This window comes from Pseudorasbora parva, chromosome 12 (genome assembly GCF_024679245.1).
Source record: "Pseudorasbora parva isolate DD20220531a chromosome 12, ASM2467924v1, whole genome shotgun sequence".
Classification (NCBI taxonomy): Eukaryota; Metazoa; Chordata; class Actinopteri; order Cypriniformes; family Gobionidae; genus Pseudorasbora; species Pseudorasbora parva.
This window is the reverse complement of record NC_090183.1, coordinates 35,922,241-35,943,405: the sequence shown is the minus strand read 5'-3', so window position 1 is coordinate 35,943,405 and position 21,165 is coordinate 35,922,241. Positions and strand designations below refer to the sequence as shown.

At 37.8% G+C, this 21,165-nt stretch overlaps 2 protein-coding genes across 3 annotated transcripts in view; one reads left to right on the top strand and one right to left on the bottom strand.

Annotated features, from left to right (window-relative positions):
- Positions 1-7,064, bottom strand: part of slc4a8 (solute carrier family 4 member 8) — a 36,020-nt gene extending 28,956 nt beyond the window's left edge. Inside the window, exon 1 of the mRNA XM_067460099.1 lies at positions 6,768-7,064. Coding sequence (XP_067316200.1) covers positions 6,768-6,851 — 84 coding nt within the window. The 5' untranslated portion in view covers positions 6,852-7,064. The remainder of the gene's footprint in view (positions 1-6,767) is intronic.
- ttll3 (tubulin tyrosine ligase-like family, member 3) lies at positions 1,315-20,826 on the top strand. Of its 2 annotated transcripts, XM_067460101.1 has the most exons (15): positions 1,315-1,640; positions 5,653-5,689; positions 10,162-10,408; positions 10,791-10,864; positions 11,461-11,564; positions 11,703-11,871; positions 15,225-15,280; positions 15,394-15,522; positions 15,611-15,725; positions 16,008-16,118; positions 16,192-16,384; positions 17,366-17,514; positions 17,591-17,834; positions 17,929-18,364; positions 19,146-20,826. In XM_067460101.1, exons 4-15 carry the CDS (start codon positions 10,846-10,848, stop codon positions 19,752-19,754), a joined length of 2,334 nt encoding a protein of 777 aa, XP_067316202.1. In that variant the 5' UTR covers positions 1,315-1,640; positions 5,653-5,689; positions 10,162-10,408; positions 10,791-10,845; the 3' UTR covers positions 19,755-20,826. The 2 variants fall into 2 exon arrangements, with proteins under 2 accessions (XP_067316202.1, XP_067316201.1); XM_067460100.1 differs by lacking the exons at positions 1,315-1,640; positions 5,653-5,689 and adding an exon at positions 5,896-6,365.
- The last annotated feature ends 339 nt before the right edge of the window (positions 20,827-21,165 follow it).

The window sequence follows — 21,165 nt, the reverse complement described above, 5'->3', positions numbered from 1 at the left end:
ACAGAGATTGTTCCAGGTTCTCTGAATCTTTGGATGAAATCATGCACTGTAGATGATGATAAATACAAACTCTTTGCAATTTTTCTATGAGAAACTCCTTTCTAATATTGCTCCACTATTTTTTGCCACAGAATTGGGGGAATTGGTGATCCTCTGCCCATCTTGACTTCTGAGAGACACACTGAGAGGCTTTTTTATACTCAATTATGTTGCCAATTGACTTAAGTTGCAAATTGGTCTTCCAGCTGTTCCTTATGTGTACATTTAACTTTTCAGGCCTCTTATTGCTACCTGTCCCAACCTTTTTGGAATGTGTAGCTCTCATGAAATCCAAAATGAACCAATATTTGGCATGACATTTCAAAATGTCTCACTTTCAACATTTGATATGTTATCTATATTCTATTGTGACTAAAATATATGTTTATGAGATTTGTAAATATTTGCATTTCTTTTTTATTCACAATTTGTACAGTGTCCCTTTTTTGGAATCAGGTTTGTACTAAAGTTATTCAGGGAATAAAGAATTATGGTTAGAGAAAGATAACATTTCAGTGATACTTTTTACTCTGGGCAGAACATTCGTCAATGCTCATCATTCCCATAACAATAATCTTTTTTAATGGCATCATGTTTGTAAGGGGTGTATTTTAAAAATAAAGGCTGGTTTATGGCACGTATGTTAAAGGAACTATATGTTAAAGGAAGTGTATGTAAGATTGTGGCCAAAACTGATACTGCAATCACTTTCAAATTACTGTAGAGCGGTGTATCCCCTCTCCCCCTTCCCCCCTGACACAAGGTTTCCAGATAGGCTGCAGTATCCAGACCCCATTGACATGCATTATACGCACAACGGTTGGAGTTAAAAATCTTAATTTGTGTTCTACTGAAGAAACAAACATGCCTACATTTTGGATGCTCTGGGGGTAAGCAGATAAACATCAAATTTTAATTTTTGGGTGAACTATCCCTTTAAACTATATTCCTTTATATCACTTTTTCCTTTTAGCATTGTAAAGGGCTAACATACTGTCTATTTTTGCCAATTTTGACCTCCTTAAACATAAATGTTTGTACATATTCAAATGGAAGAGACAGGCTGTACCTCTAAACTGAATTGCGCATTTTAGATGCTGTCACAACCTCATCATCTGCAGAGAGAAACTGCCACTCAAAATACACATAATGATGAGCGTAAGACATGAAGGATAAAGATATTTCTCTGGATCTTGGTGTTCATTACATATATATCATGGTCATTGTCAAATGTTCTTCGGCTCTTCTCCCGGTAGGGTGCACGCTCACGTGACTAGAGCAAGAGAGGAAATGCACGCCCATAAACACTCGCTCAGGTGCAGATCCACTCGTCCGTGAACACTTATGACGCGCCGCGCTCAACTTTATTCCTATGGGTGACATCAAGCGACTTCAACGCTTCAGCACAGCATTCCGGGAAGGCAGCGCTGCATTTGAACGCAGAAATGACGGGAAGCTTCACAACATCGCTTCAGTCGCGTCGCAAAGTGGATCTCTATGGGCACTGCTGTCACAGGACTTCACCAAAGTATACCAAAGAAGTGTGTTTTTGACGGAGCGGTCCCAGCGATAAAGGTTCGGTCTTGCTTTGGAAGAAGCCGGTGAGTAAAACTTCTTCAAATTTCTATGCTGTTGGCTACCGTCGCAGTAAACATCAGTAAACGACACGATCGCGTGCTTCGTCATTCAAATGCGCTAACGTTACTCCATTGTTGTTCTCTGTATAACGTTACACTAGTCTGATGTGCAAAACCGTTTTTGCTTGCTACTGCTAAGGTTTAGTCTCATACAATAGTCCATAAACCGAATCATGTCCTCATAAACTGTGAGTAAAGACACAAATGTTGACAGGCCACTAAATACAGTACATAACACAGAGACAGACGTCCTGTCAGCTGCTGTTGCTGTTTCTCCTGTTCAATTTATTTCAGCCTCCGAATGATTCTGGATCATATATCTATTAGCTGAGATCGATAGCCATGGGTTTCTCCACGCTTGAGGACATCACCGCTTTGTTCGCGATCGTCATTCTTTAGCTCCGCCCACACGAAACGCCTCCAGGCGCTCTGTTTTTTCCGGAAAGACTCGGTACAGCCTATATTTCTTTTATAAATATAATAAAAACTAAAGACTTTTCGGAGATATGAAGGATGCAATACTACTCTATTGGTACTCAAGATTGACATGAGATTGACTGAAACTGAGTTTTTCACCCCCCCCCCTTTAATTTATATAGCGCCTTTCCCAAGCTCAAGGACGCTTCACAATAACAGTAAATAACAAGCAGTTTATACATAAACGGACAGTGGACATTTGCCCAGTCCAAGTAATTGAATGATTGCAGTTGCAAATCGCACTACATTTACAATACAACATGAAAGACTTAAGTAACAAACATTAATTACAGACGGCATGGTGGGCAGTTAGAGTAGAGATGAAACAGATTATAGGTGGTGAGTTAACAAATTGATTGTGTTATGTCAAGTTAACAATTTCATGACTGATAATACTGACTAAACAAATGTGTTTTGAGTTTACATTTAAATTCATGTAACGTGGTTGTTGTCCTGAGAGGCAGGGGGAGAGACCTTGACCATTATATCAACACAGACTGTAATGACATGACATTCTAAATCGATATTATTATGAAGTTGGTCCACGTTTGCAGCTATACCAGCTTTGATTCTTCTGGATAGGTTTTTCACAAGTTTTTGGAGTGTTTCTGTGGACATGTTTGCCCATTTATCCAGTTTTTTTTTTTTAAATCCTAGCATTTGTGAGATCAGGCTCTGATTTTGGACCAGAAGGCCTGGTTCGCAGTCTCCGCTCTAATTTATCCCAAAGGTGTTCTATTGGTTGAGGTCACTTCCTCTACACCAAACTCATCCAACCATGTCTTTATGGACCTTGCTTTGTCCACTGGTGCAATCAAGCTGGAATAGAAAAGGGCCTTCCCCAATCTATGCCCACGAAGTTGGAAACAAAAAGGTCTCGGTGGTATGCTGAATCAGTAGCTAGGTTTCATCCAAACGTGAAGTAAATCTTTTCAAATTTCACTTTTCAACTAGGTGTGTTTCTATTAAGTTGTCCATGCGGATGATGTGGTATTGGTAACCTAGAGTAAAGCAAGGGCATTATGATGACGATGAGCCCCATACGTCCCCAGACAACGTCAGCTCAGCTGGATTTTTGGGAGGTCGAAGTGACCAGACATTGCAGTTAGACAGGTAACCATTCTCCTACCAAACCCAAACTTTCCCATCAGACTGCCAAACAAAGAAGCGTGATTCATCACTCCACAAAACACATTTGCACTGCCTCACATCACCAAGTACAAAGCCAAGAATTGGATAGAGTGGTATAAAGCAAGCCACCACTGGACAGTGGTGGCTTGCTTTATACCACTCTATCCAATTCTTGGCTTTGTACTTGGTGATGTGAGGCTTCCATCAGCTATGGAACTCCTCAACTATGGAACTCATTAGCTATGGAACTTGACAGCTATGGAATCACCAAAGCGTTGAGGACTTTTACATACCATGCGCTTCAACACTTGGTGACCCCGTTCTGGGACCATGGCGTGAAATGCAGGGATGAAGGGATGCAGGGATGACCATGGCGTGAAAGGCAGGGATGAAATTTCTAATATGAAATAGGTGGCATCCTATCACAGTTCCACCGTTGAATTCACTGAGCTCATGGTTAGGTGCTTGATTTTATAAACCTGTGGCAATGGATCTAAATGCACCCAATACTTTTGTCCATGTAAATCGATTAATTTAACACTTTTTTAACTTTAGTTAGTGTGTAGGTTGCTGTTTGAGCATAAACAACATCTGCAAAGTTATGATGCTTTAAGTTAAAAAAGAAAAGGGAGATATTTAAAGAAATTAAAGAAATCGTTTTTTAAGGGCTACAACAAACTGCTGGTCGGGAATACAGTGAGCTTATTCATGGGTTAGTGAAATCACTAACCCTAAAATGTTCAACAAAAGGGGTGAGGCCATGTTGAGAATTGGAAGAGTTATTGTAGAGCACATTCAGGAGTGTGCTCAAACGAGTGCATTCATCTTTTCACATTTACTGCAATACATGTAACACAAATGCAATAGCATGTCATAAAAGCAGGATAACAGTCTATAACTTACAACCGCAAAACTACCTGTTCTATCTTCAAGCAGCATATAGTATTTGGCTCTGTAGGCATTTTACAACAGTTGCCACACAAGAAATGTGTAGCTTATCATGACAGAATATGCTAATCAATGATTTGAAGAGTTAACTCCACATTACCTACATAAATTCATTAATTAACCATTCAGAAACGTCATGTTGCATGCTACAAGTTGTCTCCATCATTGTCTGACTCTGGTTTGAACATAAAAGGCTGAACAGTTTTTGACATTTTCAGTGCGTGTCTGCAATCTGAGATGCTAACTCAACCAGCTCTTTAAGCTCCGCCCTCTTCTTGAAAGGGGGCCGGAAGCAGCAGCTCATTTGCATTTAAAGGGATACACAAAAACAGCACGTTTTTGCTCACCGTCAAAAGTGAACATTTTAACAAATTAAAAAAATCAAATAAAAAAATAATAATGATCTGTTGGGTATTTTGAGCTAAAATATTTCATGCAATGGGGACATCAGACAAAACAAAATCTGTTTTAACCCTTTTCATGATAAATATTTTATCAGAATGATCTTTAAAAATGTATTACACAAAATCTCAAGATCGTACTAGACAGAGAAACAGCATTTCACTAGAAAAAAAATGGATTAAAGAAAATAAATCTGGGTTAAAATGAAAAGTTTCAGGCTGTAAGGGACATTACAATTGAGCCTAGACATGTGGAAAAAAAGACAGACAGTTCTGAATGGTTTGCTCATTCACTCTCTCTACAGAGAGTGTCTGAATAAACACACATTGTTCAACAAATGGAAAAAATATTGATCGGTTTCTCTGACAAAGAGTCGGCTTTACATGTGCTCTTTCTCTCAACAACCACTATCCACTGAATTATAAAGTTTTCTCATAATTTTTCAGAAGTACCTTTGGGTAAACTCTATTCTCATAATTTCATTTTTTGTTGCATAGTGGTGAATCCTGTTATGAAACTTAGTAGTTCAACCAAAAATGAAAATGTTATCAAACTAATTCATATGGCTTGTGTGCTACTGTATAATTATGTCTTTTATGTTAATATTTGCTCAAAATCATGACACTTGCTCTATCTTTCCTTGGCGGGTTCATGAGAGAAGCAGATTTATCAACAAATGTTCTAGTTAGATTTTATCAATGAATAGTTGATCCATTAAATGATTGATTTGCTGATGAAGTGGATTGATCCAGTTCTCCAGTTGACTCAATGTTCCAGCTGTAGTTGTTAATAACCCACTTGAAAGGGAAAACAGTCAGTGAATAATGACTGTTCGGTTTGTTTGTTGCAAACACAAAGCTATTGTATGGATTCAGAAGAATTTGAATGTAGCACAATCATAAAATGTATCATTTCATGGCTTTTATTATGACACAATTGCATATTTGTACATTAAGTTTGTTGTTTATTGAGTGATATAATATAAATTATTTAAAAAGTGTATTTTTGTGTTCCACAGATTAAATAAAATCAGACGGGTTTGAAAAGACTTGTTGGTGAGTAAAGGATGATTTTTTATTTATGGGTGAATTAATCATTTTATCTTTAATGACAGGAAGCAGTAGGCTACTCTAAAGAGCCAGGTGTCATGTTTTCTCCTCAAATCGTAAGCTACAAGCATCTCGCTCCGAGTTATTTAAACGTTTACTTTGGCGCTGAATATCTGCAGCAGTAACGCTGTTGAGAGAGAGAGAGAGAGAGAGAGAGAGAGAGAGAGAGAGAGAGAGAGAGAGAGAGAGAGAGAGAGAGAGGATGGCGTCAAGGTCATTTGAGGGTAACGGGGTACACCGACAGAGCGCCCCAAAGGAAGTCATATTTTGCACAATAATCATATTAGATGCAACACTATCAACTGCTGAGAGCTTTAATTTCTCAATCAAGTCATGATGTTACGCGCACCCTCTTGCAGCATATAGCCTAATGGATGGTAAATTATACATTATGTGCTATTTCTATCCTGCGCTCTTAACCCATTACAAAATGACAGTGCGAATCCCTCTGCAAGAACGCCCATCAGCCTTCCACAAGACACCGCTATACCGGCAAGCACAGTCAATGACGCGGATCATAAACGAATGATGCGAGCTGTTGTCCCTGGCAATGGAAATACTGCTGCTGCACGTGCCTCTAACACTGCAATAATACACATCCACGCGCGGAGCACAAATTGAGGTAATATCATATCATGTCAAATCTTAGCAATTGGTAGAGTCACAGATATGCAAGCACTAAGAACGATCAGCTTTTAAAGGAATGCAATTGTACACCGCAAGTGCAGCAGCGTCGATAAGATATTTGTGGCATTGGGGGCGAGAGGGAACACACAGTACTATTGATCCCTGCACTAATGGGGCGCCCGGATGTTTTTATATTCCATTTACGAATCATAAAAATTAAGCGGCAATCTTACATCGATGTGATTTATGACATGATATGGCGCGTGAGATACACATTAGATTACATAGCAGATTGTTTGCTACAGCACATGCTCTAAGTTATTGGAGGAATACAACAAATGTACAGTAAACAATAAGCACGTTCAATAAACACATAAGCACGCATCGTTTAAACTACCTGATAGCTCAGCATGCTCTCCTGGTCGCTGTTTTCGGCAGGCATGGTTAACTCCGTTTTTAAAGCCAGAGTCGATTGCAGCATCCACAGAATGAATAGGCTATACAACGATGCGGATCAGTTCCTATTGAGAAACTCCAGATCAAATGATGCATATAGGATTAAAGCCGGAGACATGAAGTAGCCTATTCTCGATCCTGTCTTAAACTTACGTTGAGGTATAACGCGCACTCGCCTTGTCTACTTTAACGCTGTTGTTAGGCGCGCGCTCTCCAGGACTTGGAAAAAGGTACGGACGGTGGCAGCATCATATGTCGGCCAGCCAATCAGAAAGCTCGAACTGGTACTGTTGCTGAAGCTGTAGTTCTGATGCGGGTTTGCACCTACAGTAAAGTATGAATAGTAGTTTATGAATGTGCTAATGAATGTAGCTACAATTCATGAGGTCGAAAGTCTACATCCTCTATTGAGACACGATGTAGACTACTACAGTTAGACTATCGTGGAAAGAAATCCTTATATAGTGACTACATTTAAAAAATGCAGAGCATGCTGAAATTAATTAGGGGTTTTATTTAATTTTTTGCGATAAGTGAATAGAAAAGTCGCCAAGGCTACTTGATGAAATTCCATTTAGTTCAGTCATTTTTGCGCTACAAATATGTTTTCAACATAAAGGCCTACATTTATATATCTAGCATATTTACATGTCAAGTGAATAATAGATATTTATTTGTTTAATAAGTATTTTCTGTCTTCTTACCATAAGAAATATAGCAAATATGGTGTTTTAAATTCCTGTTTCACAAAGTAGTAGACCCTCCAATTCATCTTAAGTCTTAATGATCTCCTCATAGTGAAGCACACACTCATCATCATCAGCTGATCTCCTTATAGTGAAGCACACAGTTAGATGGTGTACATTGCCATCTAGTGTACAGTCAACTCCAGAATTAATGGCATCCTTGTTAAATATTGTAGCATTCTCGGGCAATAACGAGAAGTGCTAGTAATGGGGGGTTTGTTTGGGGGTTGTAGGTACACAGCCCGACTTGAACAGAGAACCGCACTTAAAACAGCGAGGCACTCCTCTGCAACCTTCTCTCCCCTTAAACTAGAGCCTCTATGCATATTTAATTTAACCTGAACATCCAATAACAGGTAGCCTAATGCAGTTAATGATGACAGTCCCCAACGCAAAAATGAATAAAGTGCAACATAAACATTAAACTCCTTGTAATCTGCAACACAATACAATGTATAACTTGTTACAATATGATCAAAGGGGGCTTTGGAAATAAATCTACATTGTTTATCATTTTGATCTTTCATTATTATGCACAAGATGCATAATACATAGGATGTCTAATAGGAGGCATAATACAAAATGCCTTCTAACGAAAATTTCACTTTGAAATAAATGCTTTTTTCTTTAGTTTACGTTGGCCACAGTTATTGGCACCCAATTACTGCAACTTCCTTTCCCCATAATAACAGCTATGGGTCTTCTCATGATGAGTGTGGAGAACACCTGACAAGAAATCAGATTACTTATCCACACAGAGTCTCTCCGGATCCTTTAGATGCCCAGCTCATGTTGGTGCTTCTTCTTTTCAGTTCACCCTACTCGTTTGCTGGGTTGGGTTCAGGGAACTGGAACAGTCATAGCAGAAGCTTCATTTTGTGCTAAATGACACATTTGTGTGTTGATTTTTTATGTTTAAAAAAAAAAATATTTTAGTTTTTTTTAGTTTTTGTTATTGCCCTGATGGAAGATTCAACCTCAACCCATTATAAGATTTCTAGCAGAAGTGATCAGGTTTCGATTTTTGATTTAGAATTTTTTTCTTTGGTATTTGATAGAATCCATTGTAAGACTGAAAAAATAGCAAATGCCGGAATGTCTAATTGAGGAATGAGGACGCTGAGAAAACAAAGGAAATTAACATCTGAACTGTCTCTCACACACCATTCGAGACGCAAGTCTCACCTCAGTATCATCCTAATCTACATCATTCTCTATTGACTCTCCCCCAATTTCCTACTTCCTCTCATGCTGAGATCACTGCTCCCAAACAACTTGTGGTAATCTAGGTGTTTGATACATTTGAGGCTTTCTGAAACCAAGACTCAACTAATCTCTACAATTCTCCATCTGTGACCCTTGATTGGAACTTCTTAATTATTGCCCTGATGGTGGAAATTGAGATTTTGATGGTTTTGCTATATTTTCTTACAGCCACTTTCTATTTTGTGAAGCTCAATAATTTTTACTATACACATTGTAAAAAAAAAAAAAAATCGTGTCTCCAATTGAACATTTTCTAGTGACTGATCACATAAAAATGAATTTCTGTGAATTTATGTAATTTCATTCACAGAAATTCAATTAGGCCAACTAAAAAATTTAGATGTTTGATTTTTTTTTTTTTACAATGCAGAACTATTCTGTGGGTTACTCATTGTGATGAACATTTAGTGGACTTTGGCCTTTGTTTTTTCTCATACTCAGTAAAACAGTCATGGCTGGACAATTTCATGTTCCTGGTCACCCTGGTGTGCTAAAAAACGTACATATGAATGTGAATAGGCCTACTTCAGATATATTTTGCATTTCAAGGGGTGCCAATAATCGTGGCTGGCCAACATACATTGGAGGCAGAGAGTTTCCCCCCCACTTTCCATATTCTTTACTTCAATGCAAGGTTAAAATTTTGTGATTTTGTTTAAATTAAAAAAAAAAATGAAAGATCAAAAGGATAGGCTAAACAATGCAGATTTATTTTAACAGCCGCCTTTGCTCATATTTACCATGGGTGCATGATGCCAGTAACACTGGAGGTGACCTGACCATACACAAACACTGCCTTTATTCCAAATGCACGTTATTATTAGTAATCCCAAACAAACATAATATAATTAATTTAGAGACACCTGGACAGTTTGGTCATACAATAAGCATGCATAATATAAATGCATGAGCTGTGTGCATATTATTGTGTTCTCTGTGGCCAAGCTGAAAGATCACGTAGACATGACAATGATATGACGCGTTAACAATCAATCTGTTATGGAACATTTCATGAATAATTCAACTGCCTTTCAAAGCGAATGATCATTACCGTTTTAACAGACACAATATCATTCACCCAATTATATTAGCTAATTGTTACAGTTGTGCAGCATGGGGATATCATCACTATATAATGAGACTGTTCTGCTCAACTCCCCTGACAGGTCTAAAAATAATATTCTATATTTAGTGCTAATTGTCTGTAATATTCATAAGCCCATATGTCTTTAAAGTAATGCAGCCAAAAGTGTATAAAGGGTTGATATTTAAATATTTCATTTCTGTAACCACTGTGTGATTATGGTGTATTAAATTCCTCAGTGTCCAACTATAGCGTTGCGTGTTCAGACTGGATTTGCCGCACGGCGTCATCCGTTTCCAGGAAACAGTTGTTAGGGGTGATGTAAACAGCACGCGGGAGCTGGAATGTGTGCAGTGCGCATGTGCTGATTGAGCGTTTCTCTGCGGCTCTGCTGTGCTGAGCTGGCTGGGCGCACCGGTGACCTTATCGATTTTCACAGACGGCTTCTGGCCCGTGTCAAATCCAGAGGTGAATGTAGCAATCCAGGTGAGTTTGCTCAGCGGATCTCAAGAGCAATGTTTCTGAACGGGCCTGTGGAGATTCACGTGTTTTTATTATGTTTTAAGTTTTATTGTCAGTGATCTCTCTACTTATTAATGATGTTAATTATGTTTTAGATTAAATATTCTTTATTTAGAAAGGAATGCACAAACAATTGTTTGCTGTTGAATCTGAGCATGAGCTATGTGTGTAAAACCGTTTCCAGGCAGTGACAAATTACAGTGTTCATCTGTTGATAACGTTACATTGTGCAGCGTCTTTCACAACCCAGAGCTCTCGCGTTTAATGTAAAGTAACTTAATGTAAAGTATTTGTGCGTGAAAGAGCGTGAGCAGTGGCATTCATTTCATCTTACTTTTACGTCCAGGTTAAAAGGGGAACGATTGATCCATTTTGTGAGGAATGTGAAAATTAACTCAAACATGCACCAACATATGCAAGGTAACGTCACTTTTACCATATTTTCACCACTTATCCCCCCCCCCCCCCCCCCATTGGTGTCCCTATATCTTACCAAACCTAGACACATAGGAATCTTAAAAGCTACAGTACATTTGGTGTCAGTACGATTTTTTGAAATAAATTAATCCTTGCGGTCAGCAAGTTTTGAACATTTTGAACTATTTATCTAAAAATCCTGAAAAATATGTATATCAGGTTCCATATAATAAAAATAATGCAGCACAACTTTTTCAAGAAATATTTCTCTAGAACATTCCTATATTATATATAATATTTTTTGCATATTAGTGAGGCATTCTCATTGGCACAGTTTTTTTAATGCTAAATATGAATATTTACTACCTTACACCTCAAACAAACCTGATGACTAGATTGAAATCAAAACTTGATTTGACCAAATTAAGAGTCTATGAGGACCACTTTAAATATCATTGGATTTCAGTCTTTTTGTGAAGGTATTTTGAAGAATTGACCCCACACAACTATAGCCAAACCTAGTCATACCCACACACTAGATCGGCCATGTAATTTTTTTTGCGCAGCATTTTTATAAAGCATTTCTGTATATGTCACAGTGCCATCCTTGGACGGCAAAGTTCGCTGTAAATATCTAAATCTGCCTCTGATTAACGGGGACAGACTGAGGACAGCTAAGACTCTAGTGGACAAAGCAATAAAGGTTAGACTTCTAAAATCTCAAAGAATCTTTCCAGAAGTGCTACATTGAATAACTGCAAAGGATCTTTAATCATTAATAATAATGATGATGACAAAGAGATTTCAGCAGATACTGACGATTTTGATGATTCTGCTGTAGGAAAAGAAAGTGTTCTCAGTGCTGGGCCCATACCCTGTAATCCGCGCAGGCCTACGTGCAAGAGGATGGGTGGAGCGGCGACTGCCACGGCCCTCTTTGCCACAACCCTGTCGAAATGATCTTGAAACCGAAGCCACGGATGAGGGTGACAGCAGTGATGATGATGATGGTGAGAGTATCTGACAGAACAAAGATGAGATCCTATCCATCACTCTGCCTAGACACACGACAAGGCTTGTTGGTTTCTGTGTGCGGAGGTTTACTTAGCTATAAATTTAAGTGACAAAATAGTCCCCAGACGTTATGTAAATCTGACTAAGCTTCTGTTGGGTTTAATGTTTAAAAATGCAAAATAATTCATAAAGACAGTATTTTTTAAATTAACAAAATAGAACAGATATAACAGATAACAGATATCCTACTACTACCTACTTCTTCACCAATCAGCAAATCATTTAGGAACTTTGTTTCTACCCCCACTTATGATTTGTACTTATAATTTAATGAATATAAAACAACAGAAGGTCATGGTATCTCCTCCTCAAATAGATCATTTGGTTGACTATCGTTCAAAAGTTTGGGGTCTGTATGATTTTTAACTTTTATTTAGCGGACAGAGTTTAAAATAAGACAGGAGTAGGCCTTAATCTACATTACTTAATCATAGCTAAAAGATGGCTTTCTGACACACACATTCAGTACAGACTACTAACACCTTGACTATGAAGTCCTGAATTAAAATAAAGTAGAGTAATGTAAAACAAACTGGGCTAATCTGAATTAGCTGAGGTTGCCTATAAAATTTGGAATGAACCAAGAAAATCTTAAAATTGTTTGGAAATGAGAAGCAAATCCAAGGTAAACAATGGCCGCAGAAAAAAGACTGCACATTTAAATACTTTATTTAACAAGTGAAAACTTAAGGCAAATATCAAAGAAAACTGCACACATCAGCTGTGGAATCAAAGGAGAGGAAAGCCTGGAAATCTCTTTTTAATTACATCAGTGGAATTGAACACAAAAGAACAATAATGGTAATCATTGGCTTTATTACCTTACTATTTTGTGAAATCGGTGGGCTGACATTACAGTAGTTATTAAGTACAGGTGTTGTCAAAAAATATAAAAATAAAACTCCCGAAGAGAATGGTTTAAAATTGGCGGAGGACCTGCAAATTAGGATACTGACCAGTTGGATGAATTCCTGACAGGAATTTTTGAGAGCCAGCAACCTTTAGAGAACATACCAGATGATGACAATTATTTCCTGGATTAAGACTACTAGAGCAACTTCAGGACTAAATTGAGGTTTAAATTAAACCTACCAGTGACACACACGCACGCACATGCGCGCACACACACACACACACACACACACACACAAACACACACACTGTGAGGGTGTTTATAAACATATACAATGACATAATCCAGGCACAACACAACATTAATCTAAAGTTAACCTACCTACTGGTAGATTTCATTGAAGCCTCAATTAGATCCTGGAATAGCGCCAATGTTTCTCCTGGAAATCACCTTATTAAACTCTGGATTAGACTAAGTCTAGGACTATTTAAAAAACATGACAAAGCAGATTTCTCTTAATCTGGTTTAAAAGGCCATTTTAGTCTAGAATAGTTAACAGAAGTTAATAATCTCTGTCCAGGAAACCGCCCCTTAAATTGATTAAAAGTGACAGTATAATATTATTTTAAAGGGGGGGTGAAACACTCAGTTTCAGTCAGTGTCATGTCAATCTTGAGTACCTATAGAGTAGCATTGCATCCTGCATATCTCCGAAAAGTCTTTATTTTTTTTATAATTATATAAGAAAGATGCGCTGTTCCGAGTCTTTCCGAAAAAAGCCGAGCGGGTGGGGGCGTGTCATGTGAGCGGAGCTAAATAATGACGTGTGCAGCAGCGCGCTGCAGTGAGGAAAGTGAGTCGCTCTTTGAGGAAAGTGATTCGCTCTGTGAGGAAAGTGATTCGCTCAGTGAGGAAAGTGAGTCGCTCTGTGAGGAAAGTGATTCGCTCTGTGAGGAAAGTGATTCGCTCAGTGAGGAAAGTGAGTCGCTCTGTGAGGAAAGTGATTCGCTCTGTGAGGAAAGTGATTCGCTCAGTGAGGAAAGTGATTCGCCCGCCGCGTGAGGAAAGTGATTCGCTCTGTGAGGAAAGTGATTCGCTCAGTGAGGAAAGTGATTCGCCCGCCGCGTGAGGAAAGTGAGTCACTCTGTGAGGAAAGTGATTCGCTCTGTGAGGAAAGTGATTCGCTCTGTGAGGAAAGTGATTCGCTCTGTGAGGAAAGTGATTCGCTCAGTGAGGAAAGTGATTCGCCCGCCGCGTGAGGAAAGTGAGTCGCTCTGTGAGGAAAGTGATTCGCTCAGTGAGGAAAGTGATTCGCCTGCCGCGTGAGGAAAGTGAGTCGCTCTGTGAGGAAAGTGATTCGCCCGTCGCGTGAGGAAAGTGCTAATACAGATCGACCGCCGGCCTATCAGTGGGTAAGTCAGTAGCTACTGGTTATATCACCTGTTTAGCATCCTACAAGCCAGCGCTTTGATGGGCGTAGCCTGTTGCTTTCGCTCTCTCCCTCGCTCTCTCTCACGCGCTTCTGGTAGAATTGTCCGTAAGGCCCATACAAGGAAATTCCGCCCCCATTAACGTCAAAGGGGACGCATGATCTCAAAAAACTTGCCGAAACTTATGACTAACCGGAAGTAGTATTTTTGACAAAGAAATACTCCCATCAAACGTCCACCTTAACTTTTGAAACTTTGTCTATGTTTAGTATGGGATTCCAAGTCTTTAACAGTGTAAAAAGATCAGTATGCATGAAACAGCATTTCACCCCCCCTTTAAAAAATCTCTTTCAAATAACTTTTTTATATTTAGCGTAGCACAACAATTTTCAACATTGAGTTTTTTGAGCACCAAATCAGCATTCCGCTTTGCTATCACATGAATAAATTAGAAAAATAAAAAGTAGAAAATATTTGGCATTGTAATTTGTACTGTATTTTTGATACAGTACATCAAATAAATGCATAAGAGACTTCTTCCAAAACAATAACAAATCTGTGACACTTTATTTTAGTGTCCTTGTTACACATTGCATGTAGTTACTATAGTAATTTTTATAAATTGTGCATAATTATATGCAACTAACCCCAAACAACACCCATATCCTAAACATAACCCTGTAGTAAGTACACGTAGTTAATTATCATTACTTAGTCAGTACTTAAATATATAATTACACTGTAACAAGGACACCTTAAAATAATGTAAATGTAACTCTTACCGCCTCTAAACTTTTCAAATGTTAATGTAAACGTGTGTGTGAAGTATACTGTACATTTTATGCTTGGAGCAACCTATGTAACTGTGTTTAGTTAATGACCCACTGTAATTTAAAGCTTGATATGATAGTTTGAGTAGCTACTTGACACCACTCATTCCAACAAACAGATCATTCTTTCAGTCCCTTGACTGCTGTCACACCACCTTCTCTGTTTCTTTATACAGACTTAGGAGAGGAGGGAGAGAGGGGCGATGAAGCAGATGATCTGTACGACCTAATGGTATGTTTAGAAACCGTAGAAATCCATTTCAATGACCGTTACCATAGCAGCTGTGTTTTTGAATGTGATTTGAGGACAGTGGACAGTCTCTCATCCTTATTTTTATTCCCTAGTCACGGTTGGTTCGTAATGAGACCCCATATTTCTACTGGACAACAAAGAGGGATTCAATCGACTGTCGGTCTTTACGTAAAGATCAGATGACCAATCATTACGCAAAGGCGGGATCTTTTACCACTAAGGTTCATTGTAAACTGAACAGCTGTTCCGTACTAAAATTCCTCTACACAAAAAAAAACACTTTTTCTTACTCATTACCTTTTCTTTCAGGTTGGTTTGTGTGTGCATTTGAGAAATCTGCAGTGGTTTGACGAAGCAGATCCCGATACATTCTTCCCACGCTGCTACAGACTGGGGGCGGAGGATGAGAAACATGCTTTTATTGGTCAGTACACTTAATCTGGAATATACTGTGTCCTTGCTGTATTTTTCCATATTTGCACCCTGCTTTCTTTTCATTTAACAGATAATTATTTCCCCCCAAAAGTGATTTACACCACTTGACCTGCGCAGTCTGAAGTAATCTTGGGTTAAGTGTTGCTCTCAGGCAAAATTGTGATATATGATCTCTGTAACAGTTCATGGGTCACACCAACTTTTGACTGAACCTGCGTTTGCATTGCCAGACTGGAACCAATGAGATATATATTTTTTTGTTTCTTTACAGATGACTTCAAACGCACTGCATGCACAAGTCTACTGTTGTATGTTTTGGAAAAGTACAATGGGGATTCAGAGTGGGAGAGAATAGGAGAGGTGCATGATGCCAAATCTCATGGTATGACACACACTAATACACACATGCACGCATTAGAACTCACACATATTCACACCTCTTCCCTCGTTTGTAGGTCTGAGCAAGCGGCGTAAACAGCACACCAACCAGAGGGTTGGAACCTCGTTAATTGACAATGCATTGCATGTATGTCAGGAGTATCTGAACAGTTTAGAACACTGTGACATAGACATCACTTTGGAAACAACCCCTACCCTCTCAGAGCAACAGTGGAAGGTGTTTCTTCAGAATTATTATTTAGTTATTCAGTGAGTATCATTTTTTATTATTATTTATGGTATCTAAAATTGCTTTAAAAAAGGGTTAAAGGGTTAGTTCACCCAAAAATGAAAATTTGGTCATTAATTACTAACCCTCCTGTCGTTCCAAATCCGCAGGATCTTTGTTCATCTTTGGAACAGAAATTAGGATATTTTTATAAAATCTGAGACCATTCAGACCTCAGATAGACTGCAACGTTCTTTCCACTTTTGAGGCCAAGAAAGCTAGTAAAGAGATTGTTAAAACAGTCAATATCACTACAATGGTTCAACCTTAATGTTATGAAGCGACACTACTGGGTTCCTTAAAAATATCTTAATTTGTGTTCCAAACGGGTCTTACAGGTTTGGAACGACATAAGGGGTGATTAAATAATGACATCATTTTCATTTTTGGGTGAACAAACCCTTTAAATGTAAAAAGTTTTAAAAGTTTCGGGACCGAAAATTATATAATGTAAATCACCTTATGTAATTAAACTCCAAAAATTATTCATTACAAACTATTACAACTTTTTAACATTAGACAAATTAAGAATATTTACACACAAATTTATATAACAATGGTGTTCAGCTACTTAGACTGCCCAAATAAAGATTAAGTAGAATATTATTTTTCCAAAAAACATTTATATCAAACCTGCAACCAGTGAGTAATAATAAAATAAAAAAGTAAAATAATAAAACTAAATTGCAAGAAACATGATATTTCATAGTTTTTCTGTTTTCAAAAGTATTGTTCCCCTGAGAGTCTTTGCATTCACTCACACAACTTTGAGTTGTCTCACAAAAGTATTGCTTTCTCCTTATAAACTTTGCATTAAAAGTTTGCATCAATTTTTTTTTTCCTTTCATCATATTATTTCCATCACAAGTTTTGCAAGCAAACACTAAGTTTCTCTGTAGAATAGTGAAGATGCATAATAGTAAGTTTAGAGAGAGCTTTTTTCTATTTCTTTTCCTTTGCAGTGAAGGACTGATTATAGAGGGGTGTGAAGAATATGTGGAGCGTTGTAAATGTATGCTCAAGCAGATGCGTCAAGTTTGCCCTCAGATGAAGACTGATGGACTCTGCAACATCTGGATTATTAAACCTGGGGCCAAGTCAAGAGGCAGAGGTGTGTTTGTGAAGAATGAAGGGTGTAAAAGATATTGCAAAAATATTTAATTTCCTTACTGAATTTACTGTTCTAGGTATAATTTGCATGAACAAGCTGGATGAGATGTTGAGTTTAGTAGATGGAGACCACAGCATCATGAAGGACAGTAAATGGGTGGTGCAGAAGTACTTGGAGCGTCCCCTTCTCGTGCATGACACTAAGTTTGATGTAAGGCAGTGGTTCCTGGTCACAGACTGGAACCCTCTCACTGTGTGGTTCTACCGTGAGTGCTACCTCCGTTTTTCTACCCAACCATACTCCACTCATACATTGGACAGGTGAGAAAACAAAAATTAAAATTCTGTCATTATTTACACACCCTCAAACTTGTACTAAAACGAATCTTTTTTCCCCTGTACTTTCCACCCTCAGCTCTGTACATCTATGCAACAACTCCATCCAGAAGCATTTTCAGCCAAGCCCGGATCGCAATCCTTCTCTACCCGCTGAGTGCATGTGGTCGTGTTCCCAGTTCCGCTCGTGGTTGGCTGCTTCAGGCCGTGGTGGTCTGTGGGAAGGGGTGGTGGTTCCAGGTATGCAGAAGGCTGTTATCCAAACTCTCTTGACTGCACAGGACAGTGTGGAACCTCGCAAAGCCAGTTTTGAGCTTTACGGAGCTGACTTTATGCTGGGCCGGGATTTGCGACCTTGGCTGCTGGAGATCAATGCCAGCCCCACCATGGCACCCTCCACAAGAGTCACAGCTCGACTATGCACCGCTGTACAGGAGGACACTTTGAGGGTGGTGCTGGATCGACGCTGTGACCGCAACACTCACACTGGTGGATTCCATCTCATATACAAACAGGTACACACAAAGAGCTATATAGGTGAATCTGTTAGAATATTTCTGAATAATCAAACCAACTGAAGAAAATAAAAGCTATATGGAGTACTGCTGACCAAACGTGTGGGGTAGTAAGATTTTTTAAAGTTTTTTTAATTGCCAAGAGCCAGAGCTCACCAAGGCTGTATTTATTTTTGTTAAAAATACAGTACAGTAATATTGTAGTGTTTTTTTTACAATTAAAAATAAGCAAAGCTACATTTTCAGCATCATCACTCCAGTCTTTAGTGTCACATGATCCTTCAGAAATCATTCTAATATGATAATTTGCAGTTTAAAAAAATATTTCTGATTATTATCAGTATTGAAAGCAGTTGTGCTGCTTAATATTTTTGTGGACATTGTGTTTTTTTTCAAATTAACAGTATTTATTTAAAATATATAATAATGATAATTGTAACAATGTATTTACTTGCACTTTATCAATTATATATAGGCATAAATTAAATTAAAAAGTAAATTAATAAAAAAAAAAAAATATATATGTGTGTGTGTGTGTATGTATGTGTATGTATGTGTATATATTTATATATATATATATATATATATATATATATATATATATATATATATATATATATATATATATATATATATATATATATATACGTACATACATACATACATACATACATGCACGCACGCACGCACGCACGCACACACACACACACACACTGTAATTATATATTTTTGGGTCTGAATAAGGTCCTAACTTTATTTATTTTTTAAATTATGTTTTCAGGCAGCAGTAGAAATTCCTCATTATGTGGGAGTGAATCTTCTTGTAGAGGGGACTTCAATCAGACGTCCACGTATCCCTTTTTACAAGCCTCTCATTCATTCTCACCCTGAGCCACTATCAAAATCCACCAGTCACAAGCCTTCTCTCATAAGCAGCCATTGCACTTCTAGCAAAGAGAATCATTCAGAAGAGGTAAAAAAGGCCTGGCCTATACTCTCCTCCCGCAAAGTCACGTCGGAGCAATCTTTAATCTTTCAACCTAAACTGAGGAAACGTCCCCACAGACTAGTTTTACCTTCAAACTGTTGTGTTCTTCCCAACCCAGCTGAACTCCATCCACAAAAGCTCGCACTCACTCTAGCCCATCCCAATCGCCCTCACACACACAGGACACGCAGCAACCTTCCATCTCTTTACCGCCCAACCCCCTCACTGGACGTAATAAACATATGTCCTAGACAAACTCTCACCTCCTTTCACTACAAGCACGACATACACAAAGTCAATATATCTTATCCAGTCTTAGCCACGCAGCAGCAGTACATTTTGCTAAATCATAGACGGGCCACGGACACTTTTACAAAGAGAGAAGAGCCGAAGTCCTCCTGAGGAACCTTCTGGAGAACAGGATTTCATTCAAACAGATTCTCGTCAGTTAATATGACTTTGATGAAATGAATACATTTTAGACCGCATCAGTTGCATTGTGAGTTTTTTACACTGGATTCAAAACCTTATCAGTTTACTGTCAGAAATAAGAAAGAGAATAGCATATTAGTTGAGGAAGAGCTCTCCATTACCTTTTTGCTGATTAAGAGCACATTCTTTAAAAAAAGAATAACAAAAATCTGTCATTATTTACTCTCAACTGTTTTCAAACTTGAATATTCTTCCTGTGGAACACGAAAGGAGATTTGTGAAAGCAGAAAATTGGCTGGTCTGGTCTCTTCCATTTAATGGAGGCATACGTTGACCAGGCCCTGTCAAGGTTTGAAAAGCAACATGTAGTACATTTGACTTGTGCTTTCTACTTCATATCTTCTGAAACCACACAAAAGTTTTATGTCTAAAGATCATTTTTTAACATAACAAATTAAATTCAATGTGAGATGTACAGTAGTACTTATGGAGTGCCTAATTCTGTATTATATTGACATGATATGTTCAATGGTGCTATGCTTGATGATTATTAACATGATTTTTTAATAGTGTACTACTGACTGTAGTATTAAGCTATGGTGCTGAATTTTGTATTCTAGTCAGGATGTTTCCATGTGAGGTGATCATTGACAATGCTACTTATTGGAAACACTATTACGATCTCAGAATTGTAACTTTCTCATATTTATGTGATTTGAAGTAAGCTAAGTAGATATTGAAGTAAGCTAAATATATTTTATAGAACTCATGCCTTTAACCAAACTCACCACTAGATGGAGGTAGCATTCATTCTTTTAACCTTCCTCATTTTTTTGACAGTACTCATCATAAATAAAGTATTGGTATCATATAAATTGCATGCTAAATCCACCGTCATGGATACATTTGTAATAGGCCTAATTTGTGATCAATACACTTTTGCATATCATAATGTCAACAAAAGAATGGGTTTTGGGGTATTTTTTGCATGAACTTGATCATCCTGACAAACCTCTATACAATAAAAATCACTTGCAAATCACTGAAATATTATTGTGTTATTGCATATAAATTTTATATATATATATATATATATATATATATATATATATATATATATATATATATATATATATATACACACAAGTCCTTCTCAAAAAATTAGCATATTGTAATAAAGTTCATTATTTTCCATAATTTAATGATAAAAATTAAACTTTCATATATTTTAGAATCATTGCACTCCAACTGAAATCTTTTAGGTCTTTTATTTTTTTAATACTGATGATTTTGGCATACAGCTCATGAAATCCCAAAATCTCAAAAAATTAGCATATCATGAAAAGGTTTTCTAAACGAGCTATTAACCTAATCATCTGAA

Coding starts and splice junctions, on each gene's coding strand:
- ttll3 (XM_067460101.1), top strand. Junction 11,872..15,224: donor CAGCAGTGATGATGATGATG/GTGAGAGTATCT, acceptor TTCTTTATACAG/ACTTAGGAGAGGAGGGAGAG. Junction 16,385..17,365: donor AATTATTATTTAGTTATTCA/GTGAGTATCATT, acceptor TTTCCTTTGCAG/TGAAGGACTGATTATAGAGG.